The following is a 24280-nucleotide window of genomic DNA, read 5'->3' on the forward strand; positions in this document are numbered from 1 at the left end:
CAGGGAATTGCCACCGTGGGCAGCTTCGGGCAGTGGGATGTCGTGGGTCAGGGTGTCGACAGCCGCCGGTGGCAGCGGCAGAGGGGCTAACGGGTGCCGGCGTGCCCGGACCCCACACGCACCCCGGGGGGCTGGCAGCCACGGGGCACCCTCCGACGGCCACCCACTCGGCGCTGGGCTGAGGTGGGCACCCGAGCCAGCCCTGCACCCCCTGTCCTGATCAGGGGGCCCCAGCTCTCACCGTGTCCCTTTGGGGCACCGTGCCCACCCCAACTTGTCCCTCCCCGCCCCGGGGTGCCCAGCGACCCTCCGGGCACTTCGGAAGGGTTTGGCCCCCGGCTTCCACCGGGCTCCTTGGTCTCCCCTCCCCGAGCACGCCCGTCGCCGCGGGCTGCGTGTGCTGCTGCCGGCCCTCGGGGATCCCCGCGCGGCCCGGGGGCAGGACCCGCCCGCCCCGGCCCGCCCCGCCTGCTCCGGCACGGCCCCGCCCCGCCCCGGCACGGCACGGCACGGCCCGGCAGCGCCCAGGTGAGTGCCCGGCCCGGCCCGGCCCGGACGGGACAGGACAGGACGGGGCGGCCCCGGGGAGGGGCGAGTGGGGGCAGCCAGACCCGACGGGGACCCCGGCTGGGGACCGCTCCCGGCCCCGGTGAGCTGGGGGGGGGGGGGGGGCGACCCAGGGGCTATGTCGGGGTCCCTGTCCCTGGGCGCTGGCAGGGGACTTGTCCCAGTCCCGCGGGGATCCCCTGTCCCCATTGCTGTCCCGGGGGGCTGGCAGGGGTCCACAGCCCGGCCCCAGGGAGCCCTCGGGGATCTTGTCCTCAGGGGGCAGGCAGGGTCCCCATTCCAGTCCCTGGGTGGGGGTCTTGCAGGGCAGGGATGCCTCTGGGGGACAGGCGAGGGTCTGAGGTGGCATCGGGCAGGGTTCCTCCCCCCTCCCGCAGGCAGCTTGGCTTCACCTCCCGCTTGTGGTATTCAGGAAGAGATTTGGTGCAGCCCATCCTCGCCCAGCAGCACCTGTCACCATCGGGCCCTGGGGGACCCCGGCACCCCCAGCCCCACACACAGCTGCAGCAGCGCCCCAGGGTCCTCACCTAACTGCAGCAGGTAAACCCCTTTCTCCTTTCTTTTGGCAGATGCAATGGTGACCCATCCTCTGTGTGTCCCGACCCCACTCGGTGCTGAGCACCGTTGGTAACCCCGCGCCGGTGGCACTGCACAGCATGGGGCTGTCGTGCCGTGTGGGCCTCTTGCTGGTGCTCGCTCTGGTCCCGCTGGGCACCGGCACCTGGCAGTGCCCCCGCATCCCTTACAGCTCCACCAGGAACTTCTCCGTCCCCTACACGTTGCCCGGCCTCGACGCCAGCAGCCCCGTGCAGAACGTCGCCGTCTTTGCCGACTCCGCTGGCCCAGCTGCCGTCTTCGTGGCCATCCGCAACCGCATCCTGCTGGCCAGCCCCGAGCTGCGCCTCCTCTCTGTCCTCGTCACCGGCCCGGTGGGCAGCGCCGAGTGCGAGATCTGCCGCCTGTGCCCAGCCACCACGGACGGCCCCGAGGACACGGACAATGTCCTGCTGCTGCTGGACCCGCTGGAGCCATGGCTGTACAGCTGCGGCACGGCGCGGCACGGGCTGTGCTACCAACACCAGCTGGAGGTGCGGGATGGCCAGGTGGCCATCACGACCACACACTGCCTGTACTCGGCCACGGGCAACAGCCCTGCATCCTGCCCTGACTGTGTGGCCAGCCCCCTGGGGACCAGTGCCACCGTGGTGGCCACCTCCTACGCCTCTTTATTCTACCTTGGCTCCACCATCAACAGCAGCGTGGCGGCGCGGTACAGCCCGCAGTCGGTGTCCATCCGCAGGCTGAAGGGCACCTTGGACGGCTTTTCAGACGACTTCCAGTGGCTGACGGTGCTGCCACAACACCGGGACAACTACACCATCCACTACGTGCACTCCTTCACCGATGGGGACCACGTCTACTTCCTGACGGTGCAGCCGGAGCGGCCGGGCTCAGCGGCGTACCACACGCGCCTGGCACGGCTCAGCACCCACGAGCGCGACCTCCGCCGCTACCGCGAGCTCGTCCTTGACTGCCGCTTCGAGTCCAAGCGGCGGCGGCGGCGGCGCAGCAGCGAGGAGGATGGCGAGTGGGATGTTGCCTACAACGTGTTGCAGGCAGCCCACGCTGCTCACCCCGGCGCCCGCCTGGCCCGCGACCTCGGCATCAATGACACCGACATGGTGCTCTTCGGTGCCTTCGCCGAGAGCCGGCCGGAGAGCCGGGTGCCACGGGAGAACTCGGCCGTCTGCGCCTTCCCCCTCCGCCTCCTCAACCAGGCCATGGAGGAGGGCATGGAAAAGTGCTGCGGCACCGGGCACCAGCCGCTGCTGCGGGGGCTCAGCTTCTTCCAGCCGGTGCAGTACTGCCCGCACAACGTGAGTCCCTCCGCCCCGCGTCCGTCCCGCGGGGCTTGGGGGTCGGCTGGGACACGGGGAGGTGAATCCGGGATTCTGGGAAGAGCCGGTAAAATGTGGCGGATTGGGGGGAGGGTTGGGCAGGAGGAGAGCGGTGTCGCCCAGGTGTGAGTCAGCCCCACCAGCCGCCCGGCGCAGGGGCTGCCGCGCTTTGCCAGCCCTGGCCGCACCGAGGAGGCAGGGTGCTGCAGGGATCCAGTTGCGTTCCCCACCCTGGGCACCCCATGCTCAGCCGAGCTGGGTGCTGTAGACACGTGTCCTGGCACACGGCCACACCGCCGCTTGCCATGCATGGGCCCAAAAGTCCCTCTCCTCGGTGTGGCTTCCCCTGGGAGCACCGGCTCCGGCCCCGCGGTGACTTGTCCCCAGCGCTGGGTTGTGGATGGCCACGCTCTTCAGCTTGTTTATGTTGGGGGGGGACAGGGAAGCCGCAGGGCCTCGGTGCTCCCCAGGCCACTCCTGCCTTGCACCCCCAGCCGCCGCCTTCTCTGGGCAAATAAACCACAGGCGGAAGCGCAATTAGTCACCAGGGTTTCTCGTCTGCCACAGCTGTGGGGCAGGAACACTGTGTCCCAGGGACAAGCCCCAGCATGGCCGGGACGGGGACAGGCAGACACCCCAGCAGGTCCCCCTCTGCAGGCAGGGTCCCAGCAAGAACCCACGACACAAGTTTTTGTGTTCTCAGCCAGATGCAGGGCAAGGTGCAGCCAAATCCCCTCCTCTTCCCACGCACGGAGCAGACAGCTCACTGCCGCTGACTCACACCGCCGGCACGGCAAGCCAGGAGGGGATCCCCGGCCCCACACATCACAGGGGGCTCAGTGGGGACCCCCTGGCTCCCGGTGTCCCTCTTCAACCCCAGCCCCCCACCGAGCTCCAGGGGTTGGGGGGGGCTGGCTTTGGGGTGCCTGCCGTGCGGTGCCAGCACCGATAACCACATCCAGATGGGGTGGGAGGGGAGGGCAGGATCTGACGCCATGCGGGGGCTGCGGGAGGGGCCATGGATGTGTTTTTTCCCCAAAAATTTTCCCAGCCTGCTGGGGAGCTTGGGCAATCAGCTGCTCCCCAAAATATCTCGCAGCTGGAGCTGGTGCCCGCCCATGAGGGTGTGAGGGGTTGGGGTTACGGGGCCGGCTTCTAGGTGCCCACCCCATGCTCGGCCACAGGTGAACCTCTCAGCTCCAGTGGCCAACACCAGCTGCTGGGACCAGCCCACCCTCGTCCCCGCCGCCTCCCATAAGGTGGACCTGTTCAACGGGCAGCTGGCCGGCGTCCTGCTCACCTCCATTTTTGTCACCGCCCTGGGGGACGTCACCGTGGCCCACATGGGCACAGCAGAGGGACGCGTCTTCCAGGTGTGACGGGGGGCTGGGTGGGTTGGGGTGCTCCCAGCGGCATGTGGGGTGCGCTCAGCCCCCCACTCTGCCCTGCTGCAGATGGTGCTCCAGCGCTCCAGCTCCTACCTCCTCACCTTGGCCAACTTCTCCCTGGGGGAGCCGGGGCCGGTGCGGGGAGCCATGGGACTGCAGAGCCACTCGCTGTTCTTCACCGTCGGCACCAAGGTGAGTGGGGAGCCCGGGGGGCGCAGGGCAGGCACTGAGCCCCAAGTGCCCCACTCACCTCGGCTCTCTGTCCCCAGGTATGGCGCCTGAACGTCACCGGCCCCGGCTGCCGCCACTTCTCCACGTGCCAGCGGTGCCTGCGGGCCGAGCGCTTCATGGGCTGCGGCTGGTGTGGGGACAGGTGCACACGCCGCCACGAGTGCGCCGGCCCCTGGGTCCAGGACAGCTGCCCACCTGTCCTCACCGACGTAGGTCTGCGCCGCCGTTCCCCCCTGCTCCCCACATCTCCCGGGCACTCAGATGGGGAGGGAGGTGGCAAATGGGGTGGTGTGTGGTGGGACCTTTGGTCCATCTAGAGACCCCCTCCTTGGGATGGGTGTCATGCCCCCCGAGGAAGGCAACCATCACCGGGCTTTCGGGGTTTGGGGCGACACGGGTGCCTCTCCCGCAGTTCCACCCCCGAAGCGCCCCGCTGCGGGGCCAGACACGGGTGACGCTCTGCGGCATGACCTTCCGCTCCCACTTGGACCCCGACCCCAGCCGCAGCCCCCCCGGCACGTACCTGGTGACAGTGGGACAGCGAGGCTGCGCCGTGCTGCCGGAGGAGAGCAGGAGCCACAGGTGCGTGGTGGTGCCAGGGGGGGAACAGCAGCAGAGAGGGGTTTAGGACTGCCCCCCCAGCCCAGAGCTGACCCCCCCATCACTGTTCTGCAGACCCCTGCCCACCTCCCGCCGCAAGGACTTTGTGGACGTGCTGGTGTGTGAGCTGGAGCCGGGGAGCCCGATGGCAGCAGGGGGCCCAGCCGACGTGGTGCTCACTGTGGAGGAACCCACCAGACCCTCCGGCTTCCACGTCCATGGATCGGCCACCCTCGGCAGCTTCGTCTTTGTGGTATGGGCCCGCAGTGGTGGTCACCCCTGGTGGGGTCTGAGGGGAGAGCTTGGCTCACCCACCCACCCCACTGACCCTGTCTCTGCCCAGGAGCCCCACATCAGAGCCCTGCACCCCCAATTTGGTCCCCGGGGGGGTGGCACTCACCTCTTGCTCAATGGCACCCACCTCTCAGCGGGCAGCAGCTGGCGGGTGATGGTCAACGGCTCCGAGTGCCCGCTGGCCGGGCAGCCCAGGTACGCTCCTGCCCTGCCCCTGCCGGGCACAGCAAGGTCCCTGGCATGGAGATGGTCATGGGGACCCCCCATGGTCCCACTGTCCCCTCCAGCCATGGCCGCTGTGTTCCCAGCCAGGGCGATGGGGCAATTCGGTGCACAGCTCCCACCGCTGGTGGCCTGGGCGCAGCCTGGGTGGCCCTGTGGATCGACGGGGAGGAGTTCCTGGCCCCCCTGCCCTTCCAGTACCGCCCAGACCCCTTCATTTTGGCCGTCACCCCCAGCTGCAGTTATGAGTGAGTGCATGGGCTCCCTTCCTCTGGGGGGGGACAGCCCCAACCTCCCCACTGCCCCTGGCTGGGCTGGATGAGGGGCTGGGGACCACGTGCACTCTGGGGCCCTGATCCCTTCCCACCACAGGGGCTCGATGCTCACCATCACCGGCACCCACCTGGACTCAGTGTATCGCACCAAGATCCGCTTTGAAGCCAGCGGCGTGAAGACTGAAGCCACAGTAAGCACCGGGGCAGGATGCCGTCGCCCCCCAGCCCTGTCCTGCCCACCCCATTTCCCTGGGCACCGTGCCGTGCCGGTGCCCAGCATCCCCCTGTCCGCAGGAGTGCGAGGGCCCGCAGGTGCCGGAGCAGCTGCTGTGCCGCAGCCCAGCCTTCCCCTTCGAGGGCAAGGTGGAGATGGCGCTGGGGAACCTGAGCGTGCTGCTGGACGGCAACACCGGCCACCGGCTCTTCCGTCTCCACTACTACCCCCGACCCAAGTTCTTCCCCTTGAATCAGGAGAGTGGGCGCCTCCGCCTCAAGCCTGGCGATGACAAGATCGAGGTGCAAGTACGTGGGGCAGCGGGGTGAGCCAGGGTAGGGGGTCCTACCGCTGGGACCCCCGGGCTCAGGGCACTGTGTCCGGGCAGCAACTGGGGCTGGACACCGTGGCCTCCTGCATGAACGTCACCATGACGGTGGGGGGCCGGGACTGCCACCCCAATGTGCTGAAGAATGAGGTGACATGCCGCCTGCCCTGGGACTTGCGCCTGCCCCCCGACGGGGCCCCCGTGGAGGTAGGCACCCCCCCGGGTGGGCAGCCCCCCCGGTGTCCCCCACCCCATCCCCACTGAGCCCCCGCTTTCCCAGATCTGCATGGATGACGACTGCAAGGCGCTGGGCTGGGTGCTGCCCGCCGCCACCTCGCTGGACCTGGCCACCAGCCTGGCCCTGGGCACCGGCGTCACCTTCCTGGTCTGCTGCATCCTGGCCGCCGTGCTGCTCCGCTGGCGCTGGAGGAAGAGGAGGGGTGAGTGCTGCGCTCACCGGGTGCCCCACTGTCCCCCAGCCCCCCGCCACCCCACCTCACCCCCTGCCCATCCCACTGCTGCCTGCAGGGACGGAGAACCTGGAGCTGCTGGTGCAGCCCGGCCGCAGCGACCCTCCCGCCACCACCCAGCGCCCCGGCGTCGACTACAGGGAGGTGCTGGGTAAGTGGGTGTCACCGGCGGGTGGTGGGATGCTGGGTGCCTGCCCAGCCCTCACCCTGCCTCTGCTTGTCCCGGCAGTGCTGCCCACGGCGGGCAGTCCTGGTCCACTGAGGCCCCGGGCACACTTCGCCGGTGCTGGTGCCGGCGTGGTGGGTGGCGGCTCCCCCATGCCCCTGCTCAGGGCCACATCCTGCTGCCTGGAGGACCTGCGGCCAGAGCTGCTGGAGGAGGTGAAGGACATCCTCATCCCCGAGGAGCGGCTCGTCACCCACCGCCACCAGGTCATCGGCAAAGGTGACGCCACACCCTGATTTGGCTGTGGCACCACCCACTCTCCATGTGTGGTGACAGCTTCATGCCGCCTGTCCCCACAGGGCACTTTGGCAGCGTCTACCATGGCACCTACATGGACCCACTGCTGGGGGACCTCCACTGTGCCGTCAAGTCGCTGCACCGTGAGTAGCACCCGCTCCCACGGCACGGTCCTGCGGTGCCGTCTTGCAGCACGGTCCTGTGGCACGGCACGGCAGCAGGGCGCTCCACGGGTCGGCTCTTGGCAGGCATCACAGACGTGGAGGAGGTGGAGGAGTTCCTGCGCGAGGGCATCCTGATGAAGAGCTTCCACCACCCCCAGGTTCTCTCGCTGCTGGGGGTGTGCCTGCCCCGCCACGGGCTGCCCCTCGTCGTCCTGCCCTACATGCGCCACGGGGACCTGCGACACTTCATCCGCGCCCAGGAGCGGGTAGGGGGTACCCTTGAGGGGGGGGGGGGTGGCAGCAGGAGGCCAAGGTCACCCCGCTCACTGCTCCCACCCTGCAGAGCCCCACGGTGAAGGATCTCATCGGCTTCGGGCTGCAGGTGGCCCTGGGTATGGAGTACCTGGCCCAGAAGAAGTTTGTGCATCGGGACCTGGCAGCCAGGAACTGCATGTGAGTGCGGCCATGCCCACCGGAGTCCCGCCATGGGGTCACCCCGTGGGCCCAGGGCTGGGCATGGGGGGTGCTGCCTGATGGCCCCCCTCCCCAAAATGTGTCCCACAGGCTGGATGAGACGCTGACGGTGAAGGTGGCTGACTTCGGGCTGGCACGGGACGTGTTCGGCAAGGAGTACTACAGCGTCCGGGAGCACCGCCACGCCAAGCTGCCTGTCAAGTGGATGGCGCTGGAGAGCCTCCAGACCCAAAAATTCACCACCAAGTCAGATGTGGTAAGCACAACCCCCACCCCCTGACCCCCATCCCAATCCCGCCCCGCCATGGTGACTCTCTGCTCCACAGTGGTCCTTTGGGGTGCTCATGTGGGAGCTGCTGACACGGGGGGCATCGCCGTACCCTGGAGTGGACCCCTATGACATGGCCCGCTACCTGCTGCGGGGGAGACGCCTGCCACAGCCCTGCCACTGCCCCGACACCCTGTGAGTGGGGCTGGGGGGTGGGCAGGGTGGCTGGAGTGGGGTCCCGGGGGGCCACCATCGCTGACAGGGGTGTCGGGGCAGGTACGGGGTGATGCTGAACTGCTGGGCGCCAGCGCCTGAGGAGAGGCCATCCTTCACGGGGCTGGTGGGTGAGCTGGAGCGTGTCCTGGCCACGTTGGAGGGCGAGCACTACGTCAACCTGGCCGTCACCTATGTTAACCTGGAGCGTGGCCCCCCCTTCCCTCCTGCCCCCCTGGGGCAGCTGCCCGATGGTGAGGATGAGGATGAGGATAACGACCATGAGGAGGAAGAGGAGGAAGAGGAAGAAAAGGAGAAGGACACAGCCGTGTGCTGATGGGGTACCCTGCACTGTGGGGGCTCCTGGACCCCCATACACCGTGGGGACACTCCCTCTAGGAGGGATGCAGCGTGCAGCGTGTGCTATGGGGCACCCTCCCTATGGGATGGATGCTGGGAGGCAGCTGGGTGCTGTGGGTGCTCTCCCACAGCACACATCCAGACTGCTGGGTGCTCCCCAGGCTTGGTCCCACACCACGGGGTGCCATGGGGCTCAGTCCTGCACTGGCTGGGTGCTGGGGGGCTCAGCCCCACAGCGGTGAGGCTGTGCTGTGGGGTCTGGGGCTCAGCCCACAGCGGCGGGGTGCCAGGGGCCCCAGGCTCAGCCCCCCAGCCATGAGGCTGTGCTGTGGGGCCCCAGCTCAGCCGCAGTGAGTGCCATGGGGTGGCCTGACCCACCCAGGGGTCCCATGGGGTTTCCAACCCCTCGACTGCTCAAATCGCTTATTAAAACCTAATTATATTTTTTTCCCAGGCTGAGGCTGTGTCTTCGAGGGGGCCCATGCCCCGGGTTGGCAGCACCCCTGTCCCCCTGAGTGGGGGGAGCTCCCTGCCCCGGCTCCCCACCCCCCCGGGGGCACCCACCTCGTGGGGGACGTGGGTGAGGGTGCACCCACCGTTCCCGTGCCAGCCACGGGAGGGCACCTGCACACCGGTGCTGGCGTGGCCACCCCGAGCACCCGCCGAGCACCGTGGCCACCCCAGTGCCCGCCATGCCGGGCCACCCTACGCGCCCTGGGTCCCACCCCTGTGCTCGGGGTGGGGGAGTGCACACAGGCGTCTAGGAGGTGATGTTGGCACCAGGCAAAAGGATTTTTCTAAAAATCCCCCTCCTGGCTGCCTCTGGCCAGAGCCCACAGCCCTGTTCACCTGCGATCCCAAACAGCAGCGGGTGCCAAGCTGTGCCCCCCGCCTCTGCCCCCTTACCTGGGCAGTTGGGGGCCGTGGCAGGGAGGTGGCATCTCGCTGGGTACAGCCCTTTCCACCCTCTTCAGCTGTGGCTAAATATAGCCCCAGCAGCTCTGCCAGCCGGGGTGGGCTCTGCCAGCCGGGTGGGCTCGAGGCACCCACCTGGCTGCATGTCTAGGGTGGGCCATGGGGCGTGAGACGGCGTGGGGGGTGCCGTGCTCTTGGGCAGGGGGTGATGGTGCCCCTGGGATCCTGCTGCCCCTGGGGTCCTGCTGCTGGGGGTGTGGGTCACGGGATGATGGGTGCCCAGGGCCTGGGATCACGGTGCCCTTGGGATCACGGCGGTCCTGGGATGATGGGTGCCTGGGCATGGGATCAGGGTGCTGTTGGGATCACGGGTGCCTGGTGGTGGGATCACAGTGCTGCTGGTGTCACAGAGCCCAGGGCATGGGATTACAGTGTACCTGGCACTGAGGTGCCCGTGGGACCACGGTGCCCAGGACATGCAATGATAGTGGCAGACATGGTGGCACCCAGCCCACGGTACCCGCCAGCCCCTGCTTTTGAGCACCACTACCCACCCTGCCTGCCAGCAAGGGTCCTGGTGTGGGGCACGCTGGACTGGGCTTGGGGCTGCTGCGTGGTGACCAAGCATTGTTACCAGCCTCACTTAATTACACCCTAATTGCTTCAGTCACTGCCTGTGCAGGGGACAGTGCAGCTCGTGCCTGAGGCTGGCACTGGGGCTGCCCAGGAGTGGGGTAGAGCGGCTGAGCCCCCCGCTGATACTCGCTGCTGGATGCACCAGCTTTCTCCACTCCTTTTGCTGACAGTGGCGGCAGATGTCACATCTGCAAGGACCTCGTCCCGATGAGGAGGTCCCCTCTGCCCCAATTTCAGGGCAAAAATCCCCTGGAACAAGGCACTGGAAAAGAGGAGGGGGCCGGTGATGGACATCACCCCTGGGTGCACGTCCGGAGTTCGGGGTGGGGCAAGGGCAGGGTTTGGGGATGGGTGGGTGGGCAGGGGATGCTCAGGGCGAGTCCAGCGGGGGATGCTGAAATGTCCTGGCCCTGTGGCCACAGGCAGCTCCTCTCCCTGGTCTGTGGCCAGCCACGAGGGTCCTGCAGCCAGCGCCAGCTTTAAATAAAACCTCCTCGGCTGCTCATTAAGCACCACCGGAGCCCGGGGCCGCGTCAGCTCCCATCAGCCAAGCTGTCCATCACCACCAGCACCTCGCACCTGCACGGCTCCGCCGCCGCTTGCGGGAGGATATTTTTAGTGCAGCTCGGTCCTGGCACCCCGCAGTCAGGGGATCTGCTGGGACAGTGCCTCAGTTTCCCCACAGTTGGGTCACGCTGCTCCCCTGTCCCAGGTTTTGGGTTGGCCGTGCCCCCCTGTGTGGGTGCCAGCCCTGCCCGCAGGAGGCCAAGCAGCGCCATTTCGGCTACACTGCCGAGTTGCTGTGGCAACAGGAAGGGCCCAGCACCACGCGATTATTAGGGCTGGATCAGAAACGGGAGGTGCTGGGGGATGCTGGGTGCTGGGGGTGCAGCCGGGACGGCTGGGACACCACCAGCAGCCAGGACACAGGGATGGATGAAGGGATGGATGGACGGATGGACAGGCACCCTGGGTGTTGCCCTCCTCAGCACAGGGCAGGGTGGGTGCCCAGGGCTGTGGCTGGGTGACAAATGGGTGCCAGGCTCACTGTCCTGCAACACGGGGGGCAGCCCCGGGGACACCCCACGTGAGCAGGGCTCTTAGTGCCCCGCGGTGGGGCGGCACAGAGAACTGCTCGTTAGCTGATGAGGTTTGCGTGGTTACGGTGACCTGGGTGAGGAGGGCCCCTGCCTTAGGCTGTCCCGTGTCGTCCCCCCCCTCCCCCCGCAAATGTGCTTGCGGAGATGACAGATTTCATGCTAATACACATTTATCCTGCCCTAATTACGCTGCGGGAGGTGAGGAGTGAGCGCCCGGCCTTCAATGCCTGCCCCTGCCTGCCCCTGCCTGCTGCTGCCAGCCAGGATCGGCGTTGGTGCCACACACAGTGCCACGGCACAGGGGACGGGCAGGGAGACCTTGCAGGGTGGCATCTCGCACGGCACCCAGCACCCCTGCCCCAGCTCGGAGGGTCTCAGTGGTGCTGCCTGGGCACGGGTGGGCACCCAAGGGTGGGTGCTGGGTAAGTGGCACCCTGAGGTGCTGGGCATGGTTGGTGGAGGACTTGGTTGAGCTGCAGGCATGTGCGGCCGTGCCGTGGCGTGCCACGCTGTGCCACACTGTGCCATGCTATGCCATGCCATGCCCATCGGCTGCGGCAGAGCAGCCGGCGTCCCGCCCCGGCAGCGCGCCTTGCACACACAGCACTTTAAATGTTTTATTTGGGGAAAGTGCTGTCGTTAGCAGGGATTAATTATTAAAATCAGAGCCATCTATAAAACATGAGTGGCCGTGCGCGGGGCTGCGGGTGCACAGCAGAGCTGGGCACGGTCCCGCTGCCAGCAGCACCAGGGGACATACTGCGACGGCGATTGACGGCGTGCCGCAACGGCTCCTCGCGCCAGCGGCGGGTTTGGGCTTCTCATGGCAAAGCGGGTGCAAAGGCCGGGTGCGGGCAGCGGGTGCCCCCCGGGTGGGCAGCCTGCCCCGCTTTTACCTCCGCCACAGCCCACCTGGCAGCCAGTGGTGGGGGCTGGATTGGAAATGGGCAAAATTGTGCCAAATCAGCGTTTGAGCGGAGCGGTGGTCTCCGGCGTCAGCCGGCCCGGCGAGGTGGCAGGAGGCAGCAGGCAGCACCGAGCTGTTTTTAGCGGCTGCCGGCGCGCTGGGGAGCGGGCGTGAAGAGCGGCTGCCACGGCGCCATTTTTAGAAACTGGCAAGTTTTGCTAATGATGCTTGTGAGTGGGGGGGAGGGCTACCCGCACCCCGGCCCCCCCCGGCCCCTGCTGTCCACACCCTGAGCAGGCTGCATGCCCAGCCCTGGCAGCCAGCCCTGTCCCTCTCTCCTCCCCACCTGGTTCTGGCACCCACACCTGGGGGTACCCCTGCACCCATCTGGGGCTCTGCTGGCCCTCAGGGAGCTTTGCTGGCCCCTGGAGAGCTTTGGTGGCTCTTGGGAAGCTTTGGTGGACCCTGGGAATCTCTGCTGGTCTCTCAGGAGCTTCAGCAGTTCTTGGGGAGCTTTGGTAGAACTTGTGGAACTTTGCTGGCCTCTGGGGAGCTCTGCTGGTCCCCAGGTGGTTCTGCTGGCCACCAGGGAGCTTTTCTTTACCCTGAAGCCTTCCAGCTTGTAAGACACATTTTCTTCTCCTGTTTCTGCCTCTGAGACAGCATCCACCCTCAGCCAGGGAGGCTCACCCCATCTCAGCACCCCATCAGGACCTGTGCCAGCCATATCCTGGTTCCAGTCCCATTCCTGGTCCCAGTCCTCTCCCTGGGGGCCAGTTCTCTCCCAGTGAGGAGCCCCACTCGATTTGCACGTGAAACTCCTTGCCCTCAGCAGTCTCCTCACGCCCTAGTCCTATGGCCGCAGATACTGCCCCAGGGAGACTTGGAGCACTCCCAGTGGCCTTCCAGTGGGAAGGGGAACCAAATCTTGATGTCATGGGTAATGTCACCACCGTGATGCAGGCAGTTGCTATGGTGATTGAGCCCCATCCCGCAGGCAGGCTCTGGGGACCAGAGCCAGCCCTGGATGCGATGGGGGCCAAGCCAGTGGAGAGGTACAAGGCTTTGTGCACCGTCATCATTGACATGGGGACAGGCCACACCAGGAGTGGGCTGGCCGGGGACGAGCAGCCGTGGTCAGTGGTGCCCAGACAGGTGGGGAGCGGCCCTGTCCTCACCCACGACGTGGTCACCAACTGACACAGGCTGGAGGAGCTGTGGCACCATGTCCTCTAGCAGGAGCTGGGCACCTGCCCTGAGGAGATGGCGGTGCTGGCCACAGACACCCCGCTCCCCCCATTGCCAACTGGGAGAAGGTAGCCGAGCTGCTCTTCGAGGGCTTTGGGATGCTAGCCGTGCTGGTGCTGTCCCACTCCCTGCTGGCTGCCTACTCCTACGGCCGCACCGCCGGCGTGGTGGTGGGCTCCGGTGCTGGCTCCTCCTACATGGCAGGGGTGTGGGAGGGCTACGCACTGCCCCGTGCCACCTTCCACCTGGACGTGGCCACGAACCCCTCACCCCCTACCTGGGCTGGCTGCTGGGGTCCTGTGGGGTCTGCCTGGGCACTGACCCCCTACGCTGCTTGTAGGAGACCTGCTGCTGCATCCTGCTGGGGGGCACCTGCCCCTCACCCTGCCCGGTGCCTCAGGGCTGCTCCTGGGGGATGAGCAGTTCTGCTGCCCCCCACCACCCCGGGGCTGCTGGGGCTGGGGCTGCTGGAGCAGGCTGCCCGCAGTCTGTGCCACTGCGGGGGCCCCCCCAGCCACCCCCTGCCTCGCCTGCTGCTGTTAGTGGGCACCACGCTGCTGCACAGGTTCCCCCCATGCCTGGCTGCCGAGCTGGGAGTCCCCCATGAGGCTGCCCCCCACCACTGCGTGGCCACCTGGCTGGGTGGCTCACTGGCCACCTCCCTCGACGCCTTCCAGGGCACATGGGTGCTGCGGGACGCCTACAGCGAGTGTGGCCCCGCCGCCGCACACGCCCGCTGCTGCTGACCCCAATAAAGGGCCAGGGGTGGCAATCGGTGGCTGTGCCCCGTTTTTTCTCCCCCCCCCCGCCTCCCCAGCCCCCCAAAAGGAGGGATGGGGTTTATTTGGCCCCGTTGCCGGGCCGACGCGCGCAATTATCGCTGATTGCCTGGCGGTTGCCATGGCGATGGTGAGCACGCAGGGATGCGGTGCCGCGTGGCGCTTGAGTCACGGACACGCTGCGCCCCCCCCCGCTGCACCCCACTGCACCCCATTGTGCACCCTCCGGCACCGAGCTGCCAGGCCGGGCTGGCCCTGCACCCCCTCCTCCCTGCCTGGGGCAGAGGGGTACAGCCAGCTGTCCCCCACCCCGTGTCCCCCCACCTGAGGCAGAGGGGTAAGGCCAGGTGCCCCCAGCCCCGGCAGTCCCACCTCGGGCAGCCCGGGCTCACTCACTCCAGGGTTCCTGCGGGAAATGTCACCCTGACCAGCCGTGTCACCGCGGGGCAGTGGGAAGGGTGGTGTGTGCACGGGGCACTGGGTGCACGGGGTGGTGGGTACCGGAGGCAGTGGGTGTACGGGGCAGTGGGTGCACAGGGCAGTGGATGCACAGGGTGGTGAGTGCATGGGGTGGCGGGTGCACGGGGAGGTGGGACAGGGCACAGCAGGGACAAATGCCATTGGGCACAGCAGAGCCGATCACCCCCAAATGAGGCACAGTGTGGCCCAAGATCCAAACCAGAGCCAGGGCCAGGAGGGGACCAGGGGGCAGTGACAGGACCCCGGGGTAGTTCTGCCGCGGGTAGGAGGCTGGTGCCAGGAGGCGACGGGCACGAGCCGGGCCAAGGGGCGCTGGAGGAGCACCGGCCTGTCCCTCGTGCTGCGAGCCACCGCTGGGCAGCCCCAAGCCATGCCAGGCACTGGCCAGGTAATTGTGAGTTATGCTCCAGGTTCCCACGAGGTGCAAAGATTAATAACTGTGCCGCGCTGCTGCCAGCCAGTATGATTAAATTCTTGATTAGAAGCTCAAACTACAGTGCCCTGCTAATTCCCTGCTCTCACGCACCGTTAATTACCCGGCGCGGGTGGCAGTGGGCCTGGGGCTTGTGTGGCTCGGTGCCGTGCAGGCGATGGGTGCAGAGGGTGCCCCGGGCTGCCTCTGGGTGCTGGCTGCTCTCCCTGTGCGCAGAGTGGGGATGCTGGCTTTGGGGACAGGAGCCTGGTGTCCCCCGTCCATGGGCCTGCCCGACCTGGGCTCGGGGGGCTGCGGGCCATGGGAGAGGATAGCCACATGCCCGCAGTGGCTCAGGACGGCATGGGTCGGGTGTTTTTGGGGAGCTGAGGTTTGTCGGGTGCAGGGCAGGGAGGAGGGGAGGGGAGAAGAGGGGAGGAGAGAGGAGGGGAGGGGAGAAGAGGGGAGGGGAGGGGGTTGCAGCTCGGAAGCGGCACCATATGGGCCGCAAATGCCAGCGCGCAGCACGCAGCCGTTCGGGAGGCTCAGCACACGCGGCTGCGCTGCGTGAGGAGCGAGGGGCTCCGCAGGCTGGAGGAAGGGGCTGGGGGCCCCGCTGTGCCCTGGGGCCGTGTTGCCCACCCCAGGCTGAGCACCATCCCTGGGCTGTGGGCAAAGTTAAGGGTATCAGGGTGGCCAATTTGTTGCTCCTTTCTTGCCCCTTGGCCCAGGCCGTGGGGTACAGACAATCCCTGCATGAGGGGGAGCAAGCAAGGCCTTTGGCCCCACAGCTGGGGAAGGAGGATGAGGGCAGTCACCTGGTTCCCGCAGGATCACGACGTGGAGGCAGGACTGTGCGTCCACCTGTGTCTTCATGGCTCCTCTTGGTGTCCTCAGGGGACAGACACTCGTGACACTGAGCCCACACTCAGCACTGCTAATAACCTGCTCCTGTTCCATCCCATTCCACCCCATCCCATCTCATCCAGGGCTGGTGGCCATGGCACAGCCCAGGGGACCCCGACTCACCCCGGTGCTCTGTACCTCGCCTCGGTCCCCACCCCCTCAGTAAGGCCTGCTGGGACACCCGGGCTGCCCCGGCTCTCGGGGCTGGGCAGGACACGGCCAGCGGGGCACAGCCTCCCCCGGGCGGCCAGGCCACCTCCTACAGGGACAGCGGGGATGGCCTCGGGGGACATGGGCAGAGCAGTTCCGCCTCACCCGGCCCGGCCCGGATAGACCGGAGCAAGCCGCGGGGATCACGAGTGTTTATCTGCCCCTCGAGCTGCTGCCACGTGGGTGATGGTGTGGGGTCTCCTGGGGTCCCGTGGGGTCCCCGAGGCGTGGCAGCGTCCCAGCCCCGTTTCGGTGACTTTGGCGCGGGGGTGGCCCCGGGGGACACGGCCGCCCCGTCCCGCCGCGGTACCGGGGCGCGCCCCAGGGCCACGCGTGACCCGTCCCCGCGGGTGACTCTCCCGCGCCCGACGGGCGGGGCGCGAAGTTCGGCGGTGACGTCAGGGGCGGGGCGGGGCGGGGCGCCCGGGGCGGGGCGGGGCCCCGCGGTCCCGCCCCCCCAACTTGCCGCGCCGGGCGCGCGGGGCCGCGCCGCGACGGACCGACGGCTCGGCTCGGCTCGGCTCGGCTCGGCTCGGCTCGGCTCGGCTCGGCTCGCAGGGAGGGAGGGAGGGGCGTGCGGCCCCCCCGAGCGGCGGCCCGGGCCGCGGCCGCGGCCCCCCTTTGCGGTCGGAGAGGCGTGCAGGTGAGCGCCGCGCCGGGACAGCCCCGAGCCGAGCCGAGCCGTGCTGCGGGCTGGGGGGGCCGGGCCCGGGGTGGGGGTGTTGGTGGGATTTGGCACTTGTTGGCCCGGGGCTGCCCCCCTACTCCCCCCCCCTCCCGCCCCGCTCCGGTGGCCCAGGACACCCCGGCGGGGCCGTGCCGGGCCGTGCCCGGGTGCGTGTGCGCCCCGACGGCTGCCCGCTGCCGCACCGCCCCCGCCGGCGCCCCGCGGCCCGCGGCCCCCGAGCCCCGACGGGCGCCGCGGGCACGGCGAGCTGCCGGAGCCCGGCTCCCCCCGCACCGCCCGCCTTTCCCCCGCCCCCCCCCCCCGCCGCCCCGGGCCGCTCCTGCCCCGGAGCCGCCCCCGCGTCCAGCGCGGAGCCCGGAGTGCCGGGCCGGACCCGCGGCGGGGGGTGCTCTCGGGGACCCTCGCCCCGCGCCTCCGCCGCCGAGCAGCCCCCCCCGGGCCCCCTGCCCCCCTCTCCCGCAGCTCCGCTCCCTTCCCGCTGCCGCATCGCTCCGAACCGGCCACGGCCGAGACCTCTCCTGCGCTGCGCGGCCCGGGCTGCACCTCCGCACCCCGTCTCGGGGCTGGGGGGCGGTGGGCTCCGGCCCGGCCCCGCGGGGTGTTGGGGCTCCCCCAGCCCTGCCTCTGCCCCAGTCCGCGGGCTCCTGCGGGCAGCGCGGGGCTGGCGCAGCCCCTCCGCCTCCCCGCTGCCTGCCTGCTGCCTGCACTAGCAACATTTCGGTCCGTCTCGGCCGGGCTGCGTTTGTCCCTGTCCCCGGTACATCCTTCCCCCGGGATGTGGGGGGGCGGGATGGCAGCGGGGATACCCCCCCCGCCCCCGACACGTCCAGGGTGGCTGCAGGTGGAAGCGGGGCCGGAGGCAGAGCACCGGCCGGTGGCACCCCGCGCCGTGGGGCAGAGCCGGGGCTCGGGGGGCTGGGGGGGCCCGCTGGCGAGGGCTGCACGGCTGCGTCATCCCTCCGTGCCGTCCGCACCCGGCCACCCACTTCCCCGCTATTGTCTTACACCCGCTGTTGCTTCTGCTCCTAAATTAGACGCTTGGGGGGGGGGGGGGGGGGGGGCTGGCTGTGTGCGGGTGCCGGCGCAGCACCCACCCTCCCCCCCGACGCCCCGCGAAGGGAGCACTCACCCCTTCACCCACCCCTTGCCTGGGTGCCCCTGCCGTGGCAGGGGTGCTCTCACCTGTGGGGTGCAGGTGCTGGCCCCGATGTGGGGCTGGGTGCCAGCCTCCCTTGTGGGGTACCCCGGGTGTGTTGAGTCCCCCCGAGCCAGCCCGGGGCAGGGGAGGGTGCCGGTGCTCAGCCCTATCAGGAAGGGTCCCCGCTAAACCAACAGGAACTAATTTTATGAGCGCAGATTAGCTGAGCACTCGCAGAGACAGCAATAAAATCCCGATATATCATCCCACCCGGGTCCCCTTCCCAGCTAATCCTGGCATCATGCCGCCAGCGCTGGCAGCATTCCCGCCTGCCCACAGGCCGGCTCTACCCCTGCCGGCCCGCGGCACCGAGCCCGCCGCCACGCCAGCGGCTGCCAGGACAGCCCTCGTCCCCCTCAGCCGGGCACAGCGGCATGGCAGAGCTGGCATCGTGTGGCATGGGGACACCGAGGTGCCAGGCAGGACACGTTTGCTAGGGAGGCTGTTGGGATGAGCTGAGCGTGGGCTGGAAAGCCTCGCCCAGTCTGTGGCGCGGGGAAGAATGTCCCATGGGTGCTCTGCCTCTCTTTTGGGACTGGGTGCACCAGTGCGGGATGGGGACAGGAGCTGTCTTGCCCGGCGTGGTTTTCCCGGCAGGAGGGTGCCTGGGTGTCATGCGAGCTGGGAGCACCCATCCTGCAGGCACAGAGGCAGGTCAGCCCCGAGGGATGGAGGCAGGAAGGAGCATCCCCCCATTTCCCAGCTCGCCGCACCCATGTCCCACCCAGATTTGGGGTCAGTCACCCCAGGGAGCACTTAGGGGCATGCCCTGGGGGCTGTGGACAGGACCACCTTCCTCCCGGGGCCCGTGCGGCAGGGCTGGGGCCGCGCACCCGCAGGTGGGTCGGGTGCTGCCCGTCCCTGCCCCCTCCGAAGGATGTGCCGCTTTCTGCATCTCCAGCTCCCATTGCCATAGCAACAGGCTCAGAGCTTGGGTACCCGCGATGCCGGCTCCCGCATCCCGCGCTGCCATCCTGCCCGCGGCCCTCGCTGCCGGGCCCCGGGTGCTGCTGGCACGGCACGGCAAGGCTGGCACATTGCAGCATGGTGTTTCAGGAGCTTTAGCACCGGGCAACGTGTGCCTCCAGCGTCGTGCCAGCATCCCGCCACCGGGTCCCACTCGGGCCCATCCTCTAAGAGGGCTGGAGGGGCCCAGGGAGACCTGTCTCCTTCTGAGCCATCAGAAAATAATGTCATTTGAAACTTCCTCCTGGTAATGGGGTGGGAAAGGGAAAAAAAACACTTTATGGAACCAATTTTTTGATGGGAAGCTTCCAAGCAGGGTCTGGTTTCAGAGGGTTCCTGGCAGGAAAGCAAGGGGCAAAATGTCATTCCTAAAGGGCCGGAGGAGCCGGCGCGTGCCGGGATGATGTCCTGCCTGCTGCCAGCAGTGGGAGGGCTGGCACCACTGAACTGTGGTGTTTGCTTGCCCGGTGCTGCGGTGGGGCTGTTGGGGTTGGTAGCGGATGGGGAGCTGAGGCTGGTGTAACTTGCTGCACATGTGACGGTGTGTGACGATGCTCCGCCTGGGGAAGCCTTGGCTGTAGAAATGTCACCATGAGGCAAAACCAGGCTGAGAAAGCGGGAAAGGGTCCATTCGCCTCTGCTTGACTCCCCAGCGGGTGCTCCGGGCTCTGCGCTAGTCCTGGCTACTTAATAAATTATTAATGATCTGCAAACAAGGGCCAGAGGGGCCGGCTTGCAGCCGTGCCAGCAGCCTGAGCCCAGGCAGAGTGGCCGGGTGCCACAGGGATGGACGCACATCGGTGAGGCTGGGCACGTGGCGGCTTGCGGCAGCCGGGGAGCACGAGCAGCCGCTGCGCTTCGTCAGGTTTGACGTTAATTACCACGGCTCGGGGGGGGGGCCTGGCGCGGCTCCAGGGGGCCGGCGGTGCCAGGGCACTCACCGCCTCTCCCTGCCCTGCCAGCACCGGGCCCTGCGATGCCGTTTGGCTGCGTGACACTGGGAGACAAGAAAGATTATAACCAGCCGTCCGAGGTGACCGACAGATATGACCTGGGCCAGGTCATCAAAACGTGAGTTAGTCCCTCCCTGGCTCCAGGGGTGCCCCGGGGACCCCAACCTCCTGCATGCCCTGGGCTGAGGAGTGGCACGGCACCGCCCACGGGGGCTTTTGGGGTGCTGGTCCCTGGCTGGGACGGGCATGGTGCATTTTGGGGTGGTTATCCCCTAATTAGTCCCTAAGGCTGGTGGGCGCATGAGGGCATTCACCGCCGGCTCTGAGGAGGGCAGCGAGGTTTCTCCGCTGCTGGTGGCTGCAACCAGGTGGCTCCCCGTATGCCTCCCTCTTCCCCCCAAGATCTGCGGGAATTGCAGTAATTCCACACGATCCCGGCTCCCCTGAGCACTGCGGGAAGCAGGAGGGCTCTGCTCCAGCAAAGGAAAGGGCAGATGTCATTTGCAGGGGAGCAGAGCGCTGCTGCTTCTCCACAACTTTTATTGCCGTGTTGGGGGCCCCTTTCGGAAGCACCCTACAAAATGAAACGCTCAGACCCATTAAGAGCAGTTTGACTCCAAAATATGCACCAGAAATTTTTCCATCGGCCTGCAAAATGCTGGGACTGCTTGGCTGTGGGTCATGCCCGCCTGGTGAGGTTATGCTGGGTGGCGGTGGGGACCTTTTTGGGTGCTCTCAAAGTTTTGTTCTATCCTCCAGGCAGCCTGTCCCAAAGCCTGTGGGTCCCGGTTCCCTCACACCCAGGGTAACAGCCGCGAGGATTCTGGTGCAGCCAGGGGGGTTGGAAAGCCAAAGGCTTTGTGGAGCAGTGCTGGGTGCTCCCTGCAGGCTCTCCCGTGGCTCCGGCCCGGCCGATGGGCTCGAGCACCATTAATAATAGAACAGAAATATTGCAGCATCCCCAGGCAACCAGCGCATCTCCCCTTCTTTCTTCCCGACTGCAGCACCCGCACTGATGTCAGGGCGTGCTGCTGTTCCGCCTCGACATGGGCGGCTTCGCAGTGGATCCTACTCCAGCTGCTGTGGGGAAGGGGCTTTTTAACCAGCAAAGTTTCCCCCTTCCCTATCAATTTGTTTATTCTGTATCAGTTTCTTCTCACTGCCCTTTTTTTCTGCCCACCTCTGCTCTGGAGGGGTTTTTAGCTGCAGCTTCCTTCCATCCCTGCAGCATCTCCCCTTGCCACTGGGATGGGGGGATGCTGGTGGGCCCAGGGACCACCCAAGCACCCCAAGCTCGGTGGTCCCCGGGGGGGTGACGACTGCATGCGCCTTTGCAGGGAGGAGTTCTGCGAAATCTTCCGGGCCAAGGAGAAGACGACGGGGAAGCTGTACACCTGCAAGAAGTTTCTGAAGCGGGACGGGCGGAAGGTGCGGAAGGCGGCCAAAAACGAGATCATCATCCTCAAAATGTGAGCGCCAGGGATGAGGTGGGGTCCCATGCCACCAGGCAAAGCGCGGACCCCCACCCATGCCCCCGTCTCTCTGTAGGGTGAAGCACCCCAACATCCTGCAGCTGGTGGACGTCTACATCACCCGCAAGGAGTATTTCATCTTCCTGGAGCTGTAAGTTTGGGGGGTGCAGGGGGGCTGGCTGGGGGTGCCCCCACCGCGGGGGTGTCTCAGCAGAGCTGCTGTTGGCAGGGCCACCGGCCGGGAGGTCTTCGACTGGATCCTGGACCAGGGCTACTACTCGGAGAGGGACACCAGCAATGTCATCCGGCAGGTGCTGGAGGCCGTCGCCTACCTGCACTCACTCAAGATCGTCCACAGGAACCTCAAGGTTGGTGGTGGGGGGGTGGGAGCACCCATGGGTGCTGGCATGCCCCCTGCCCTGGCGCTGACGGCCCCTGTGCTGGCAGCTGGAGAACCTGGTGTACTATAACCGCCTGAAGAACTCCAAGATTGTCATCAGCGACTTCCACCTGGCCAAGCTGGAGAACGGGCTCATCAAGGAGCCCTGTGGCACCCCCGAGTACCTGGGTGGGTGAGAGCCAGCTGGGTGGGTGCGCAGGGGTGGGTGGCACTGCTGGGGGCCCAGCAGGTCCCTGATGCTTCCCACCACCCCGGGGACCAGTCCTGGGGGTCCCATCAGGTCCCTCCTGATGGCCACAGATGCTTCTGGCAGGTCCCTCCTGCTCCCCATCAGCCCAGGGACTGATCCTGGGTGCTCCTGGTGGGTCGATCCCTCTCCCCGTCACCCCAGGGCTGATCCTAGGTGCTCCCCATGGGTTCCTGATGCTCCCCATCACCCCAGGGCTGATCCTGAGTGCTCTCGGTGGGTCCCTCCCACTTGCCATCACCCCAGGGACTGATCCTGGGTGCTCCCCATGGGTTCCTGATGCTCCCCATCACCCCAGGGACTGATCCTGGGTGCTCCCCATGGGTTCCTGATGCTCCCCATCACCCTAGGGACTGATTGTGGGTGCTCCCGATAGGTCCCTCTCACTCCCCATCACCCCAGGCCTGATCCTGGGTTCTCCCAGTGGGTCCCTCCTGCTCCCCATCACCCCGGGGCTGATCCTGGCTGCTCCCGGTGGGTCCCTCCTGCTCCCCATCACCCTGGGGGCAAGGGGACGGGGGTTGGGGACCCCGGGGCAGGGCCGCTCTCCTGTCCCTCGCAGCTCCGGAGGTGGTGGGGCGGCAGCGGTACGGGCGGCCGGTGGACTGCTGGGCCATTGGCGTCATCATGTACATCCTGTGAGTGCAGGGCAAGGGCCGGGGCGGCTGTGGGGGGCAGGGGCCCGGGGCGCCAGGCTGAGTCCCCTGCCCTGTCCCCCAGCCTCTCGGGGAACCCCCCCTTCTATGAGGAGGCAGACGAGGATGACTATGAGAACCACGACAAGAATCTCTTCCGCAAAATCCTGGCTGGGGACTATGAGTTCGACCCGCCATACTGGGACGACATCTCGCAGGCGGGTGAGCCCCATGCCACGGGGGGACACACAGGGTCCCATGTTGTCCCCCCCCAGCACTGACTCCCCCGCTGTGCCCCCAGCCAAGGAGCTGGTGACGCGCCTGATGGAGGTGGAGCAGGACCAGAGGATCACGGCAGAGGAGGCCATCTCCCACGAGTGGTGAGGGGCAGCGGGGGGCAGGCGGGGGGCTGGGGGGGGCTGGTGGGGGCCGCTCACCCTTCCCCCCCATCCCCAGGATCTCTGGCAATGCCGCATCTGACAAGAACATCAAGGATGGCGTCTGTGCCCAGATCGAGAAGAACTTCGCCCGGGCCAAGTGGAAGGTGGGTGGGGGTGCCCTGTGTCTCAGTTTCCCCTCTCAGCCGAGTCCATTCCCCCATCACAGAGCTGCCAGTCTTGGGGGGGGGCTGCCAGCCCCTGCGACCCTGCCAGCCCCAGCAGGCACCCCCGGTGGGGGGCCCGACGCCCCGGTGAGGGGTCCGGGGGCAGGGGAGCCCCCATGCCCCACGGCCCCCCGCCTCTCCCCCCGCAGAAAGCCGTGCGAGTGACCACGCTCATGAAACGCCTGCGGGCGCCCGAGCAGACGGAGACGGCCCCGGCCCCGGCCCCGGCCCCGGCCCCGGCCGCGGCCCCCGCCGCTGCCGCCACCGCTGCCACCGCCGCCACGGACACTGCGGCCCCCGCGGCCCCCAGCACGCCGCCCGCCGCCGAGCAGCCCCCGGCCCCCGGCACGCCGCCCGCCACCACGTGTAACGGGGACGGGGCTGCCACCGCCGCCACCACCGAGGCCCCCAGTGAGCAGACCGGCTGAGCGGCGGCGGCCCCCGCGCCCCCCTCTCTGTACATAGCCCCGGCATGGTCCCCCCCGCGCCCCTGCCTGCACCCCCTTTTCTACGTGCCCCGACGGAGAGCCGGCCGCGGGGCAGAGCCCTGCATGGAGCCCGTCCTCCCCGCCCCCCCCCCGCCAAGCCCCTCCCGGCCCCCTCGGTGGCTTTGCCGGTCGGTCTGTCCCCCTCCCGCTCTCTCAGTCTGTCCCCCGCCACCGTCCCCGCCCCGGGGATGCCCAGAGATACGGGGCAGCCCCCCCGGCCTCACGCCCCGCAGGGCTGGGGGGGTGTCGTGCGGGGTCCCCCGGGACACGCGTGCATGTGCGGGACCGCGGAGGGGACCGTGCGGGATGGAGGGGGGGGGCCCCAGCGGGCATAGCACCTGCTACCCCCTCTCCATCCCGGGGCCCCGGGGGAGGGGGGGCCGCGTTGCAGGGGGTGAGGGAGCACGGGGCCCCCCCTCCCGGGGGCAGACACGCGTCCCCCCCACGCGTCGTGTCTGGAGGATCCCAAATGGCCCCCCCTGTGGCCTCCCCTCCTTGGTCCCTGCTTCCCTCCCTTGCCGCTGCATGCCTGCAGGGCCGGCTCTGCCTGCGGCTGCCGCCGGCCCCCCGCGCGCCCCACGCCCCCCGCGCTGTATCTCTGGCAAAT

The 24280-nt window shown here is 68.0% G+C and overlaps 2 protein-coding genes across 2 annotated transcripts; both read left to right on the forward strand.

The window, feature by feature from the left end:
- Positions 1-1165: 1165 nt before the first annotated feature.
- Positions 1166-8877, forward strand: MST1R (macrophage stimulating 1 receptor). The gene is made up of 20 exons (XM_074878915.1): positions 1166-2444; positions 3650-3838; positions 3920-4045; positions 4123-4293; positions 4497-4666; positions 4760-4937; positions 5028-5173; positions 5287-5448; positions 5573-5666; positions 5770-5997; positions 6078-6224; positions 6298-6457; positions 6546-6638; positions 6717-6932; positions 7013-7093; positions 7199-7380; positions 7458-7567; positions 7679-7844; positions 7915-8051; positions 8133-8877. Exons 1-20 carry the CDS (start codon positions 1224-1226, stop codon positions 8404-8406), a joined length of 4251 nt encoding a protein of 1416 aa, XP_074735016.1. The 5' UTR covers positions 1166-1223; the 3' UTR covers positions 8407-8877.
- A 7654-nt stretch (positions 8878-16531) lies between these two features.
- On the forward strand, positions 16532-24253 carry CAMKV (CaM kinase like vesicle associated). The gene is made up of 11 exons (XM_074878916.1): positions 16532-16665; positions 19837-19945; positions 21165-21296; positions 21376-21450; positions 21529-21667; positions 21747-21867; positions 22509-22584; positions 22667-22803; positions 22883-22961; positions 23038-23125; positions 23335-24253. Exons 2-11 carry the CDS (start codon positions 19851-19853, stop codon positions 23611-23613), a joined length of 1221 nt encoding a protein of 406 aa, XP_074735017.1. The 5' UTR covers positions 16532-16665; positions 19837-19850; the 3' UTR covers positions 23614-24253.
- Positions 24254-24280: the final 27 nt, after the last annotated feature.

The sequence above is a fragment of the Strix uralensis genome, chromosome 10, assembly GCF_047716275.1.
Source record: "Strix uralensis isolate ZFMK-TIS-50842 chromosome 10, bStrUra1, whole genome shotgun sequence".
Lineage (NCBI taxonomy): Eukaryota > Metazoa > Chordata > Aves > Strigiformes > Strigidae > Strix > Strix uralensis.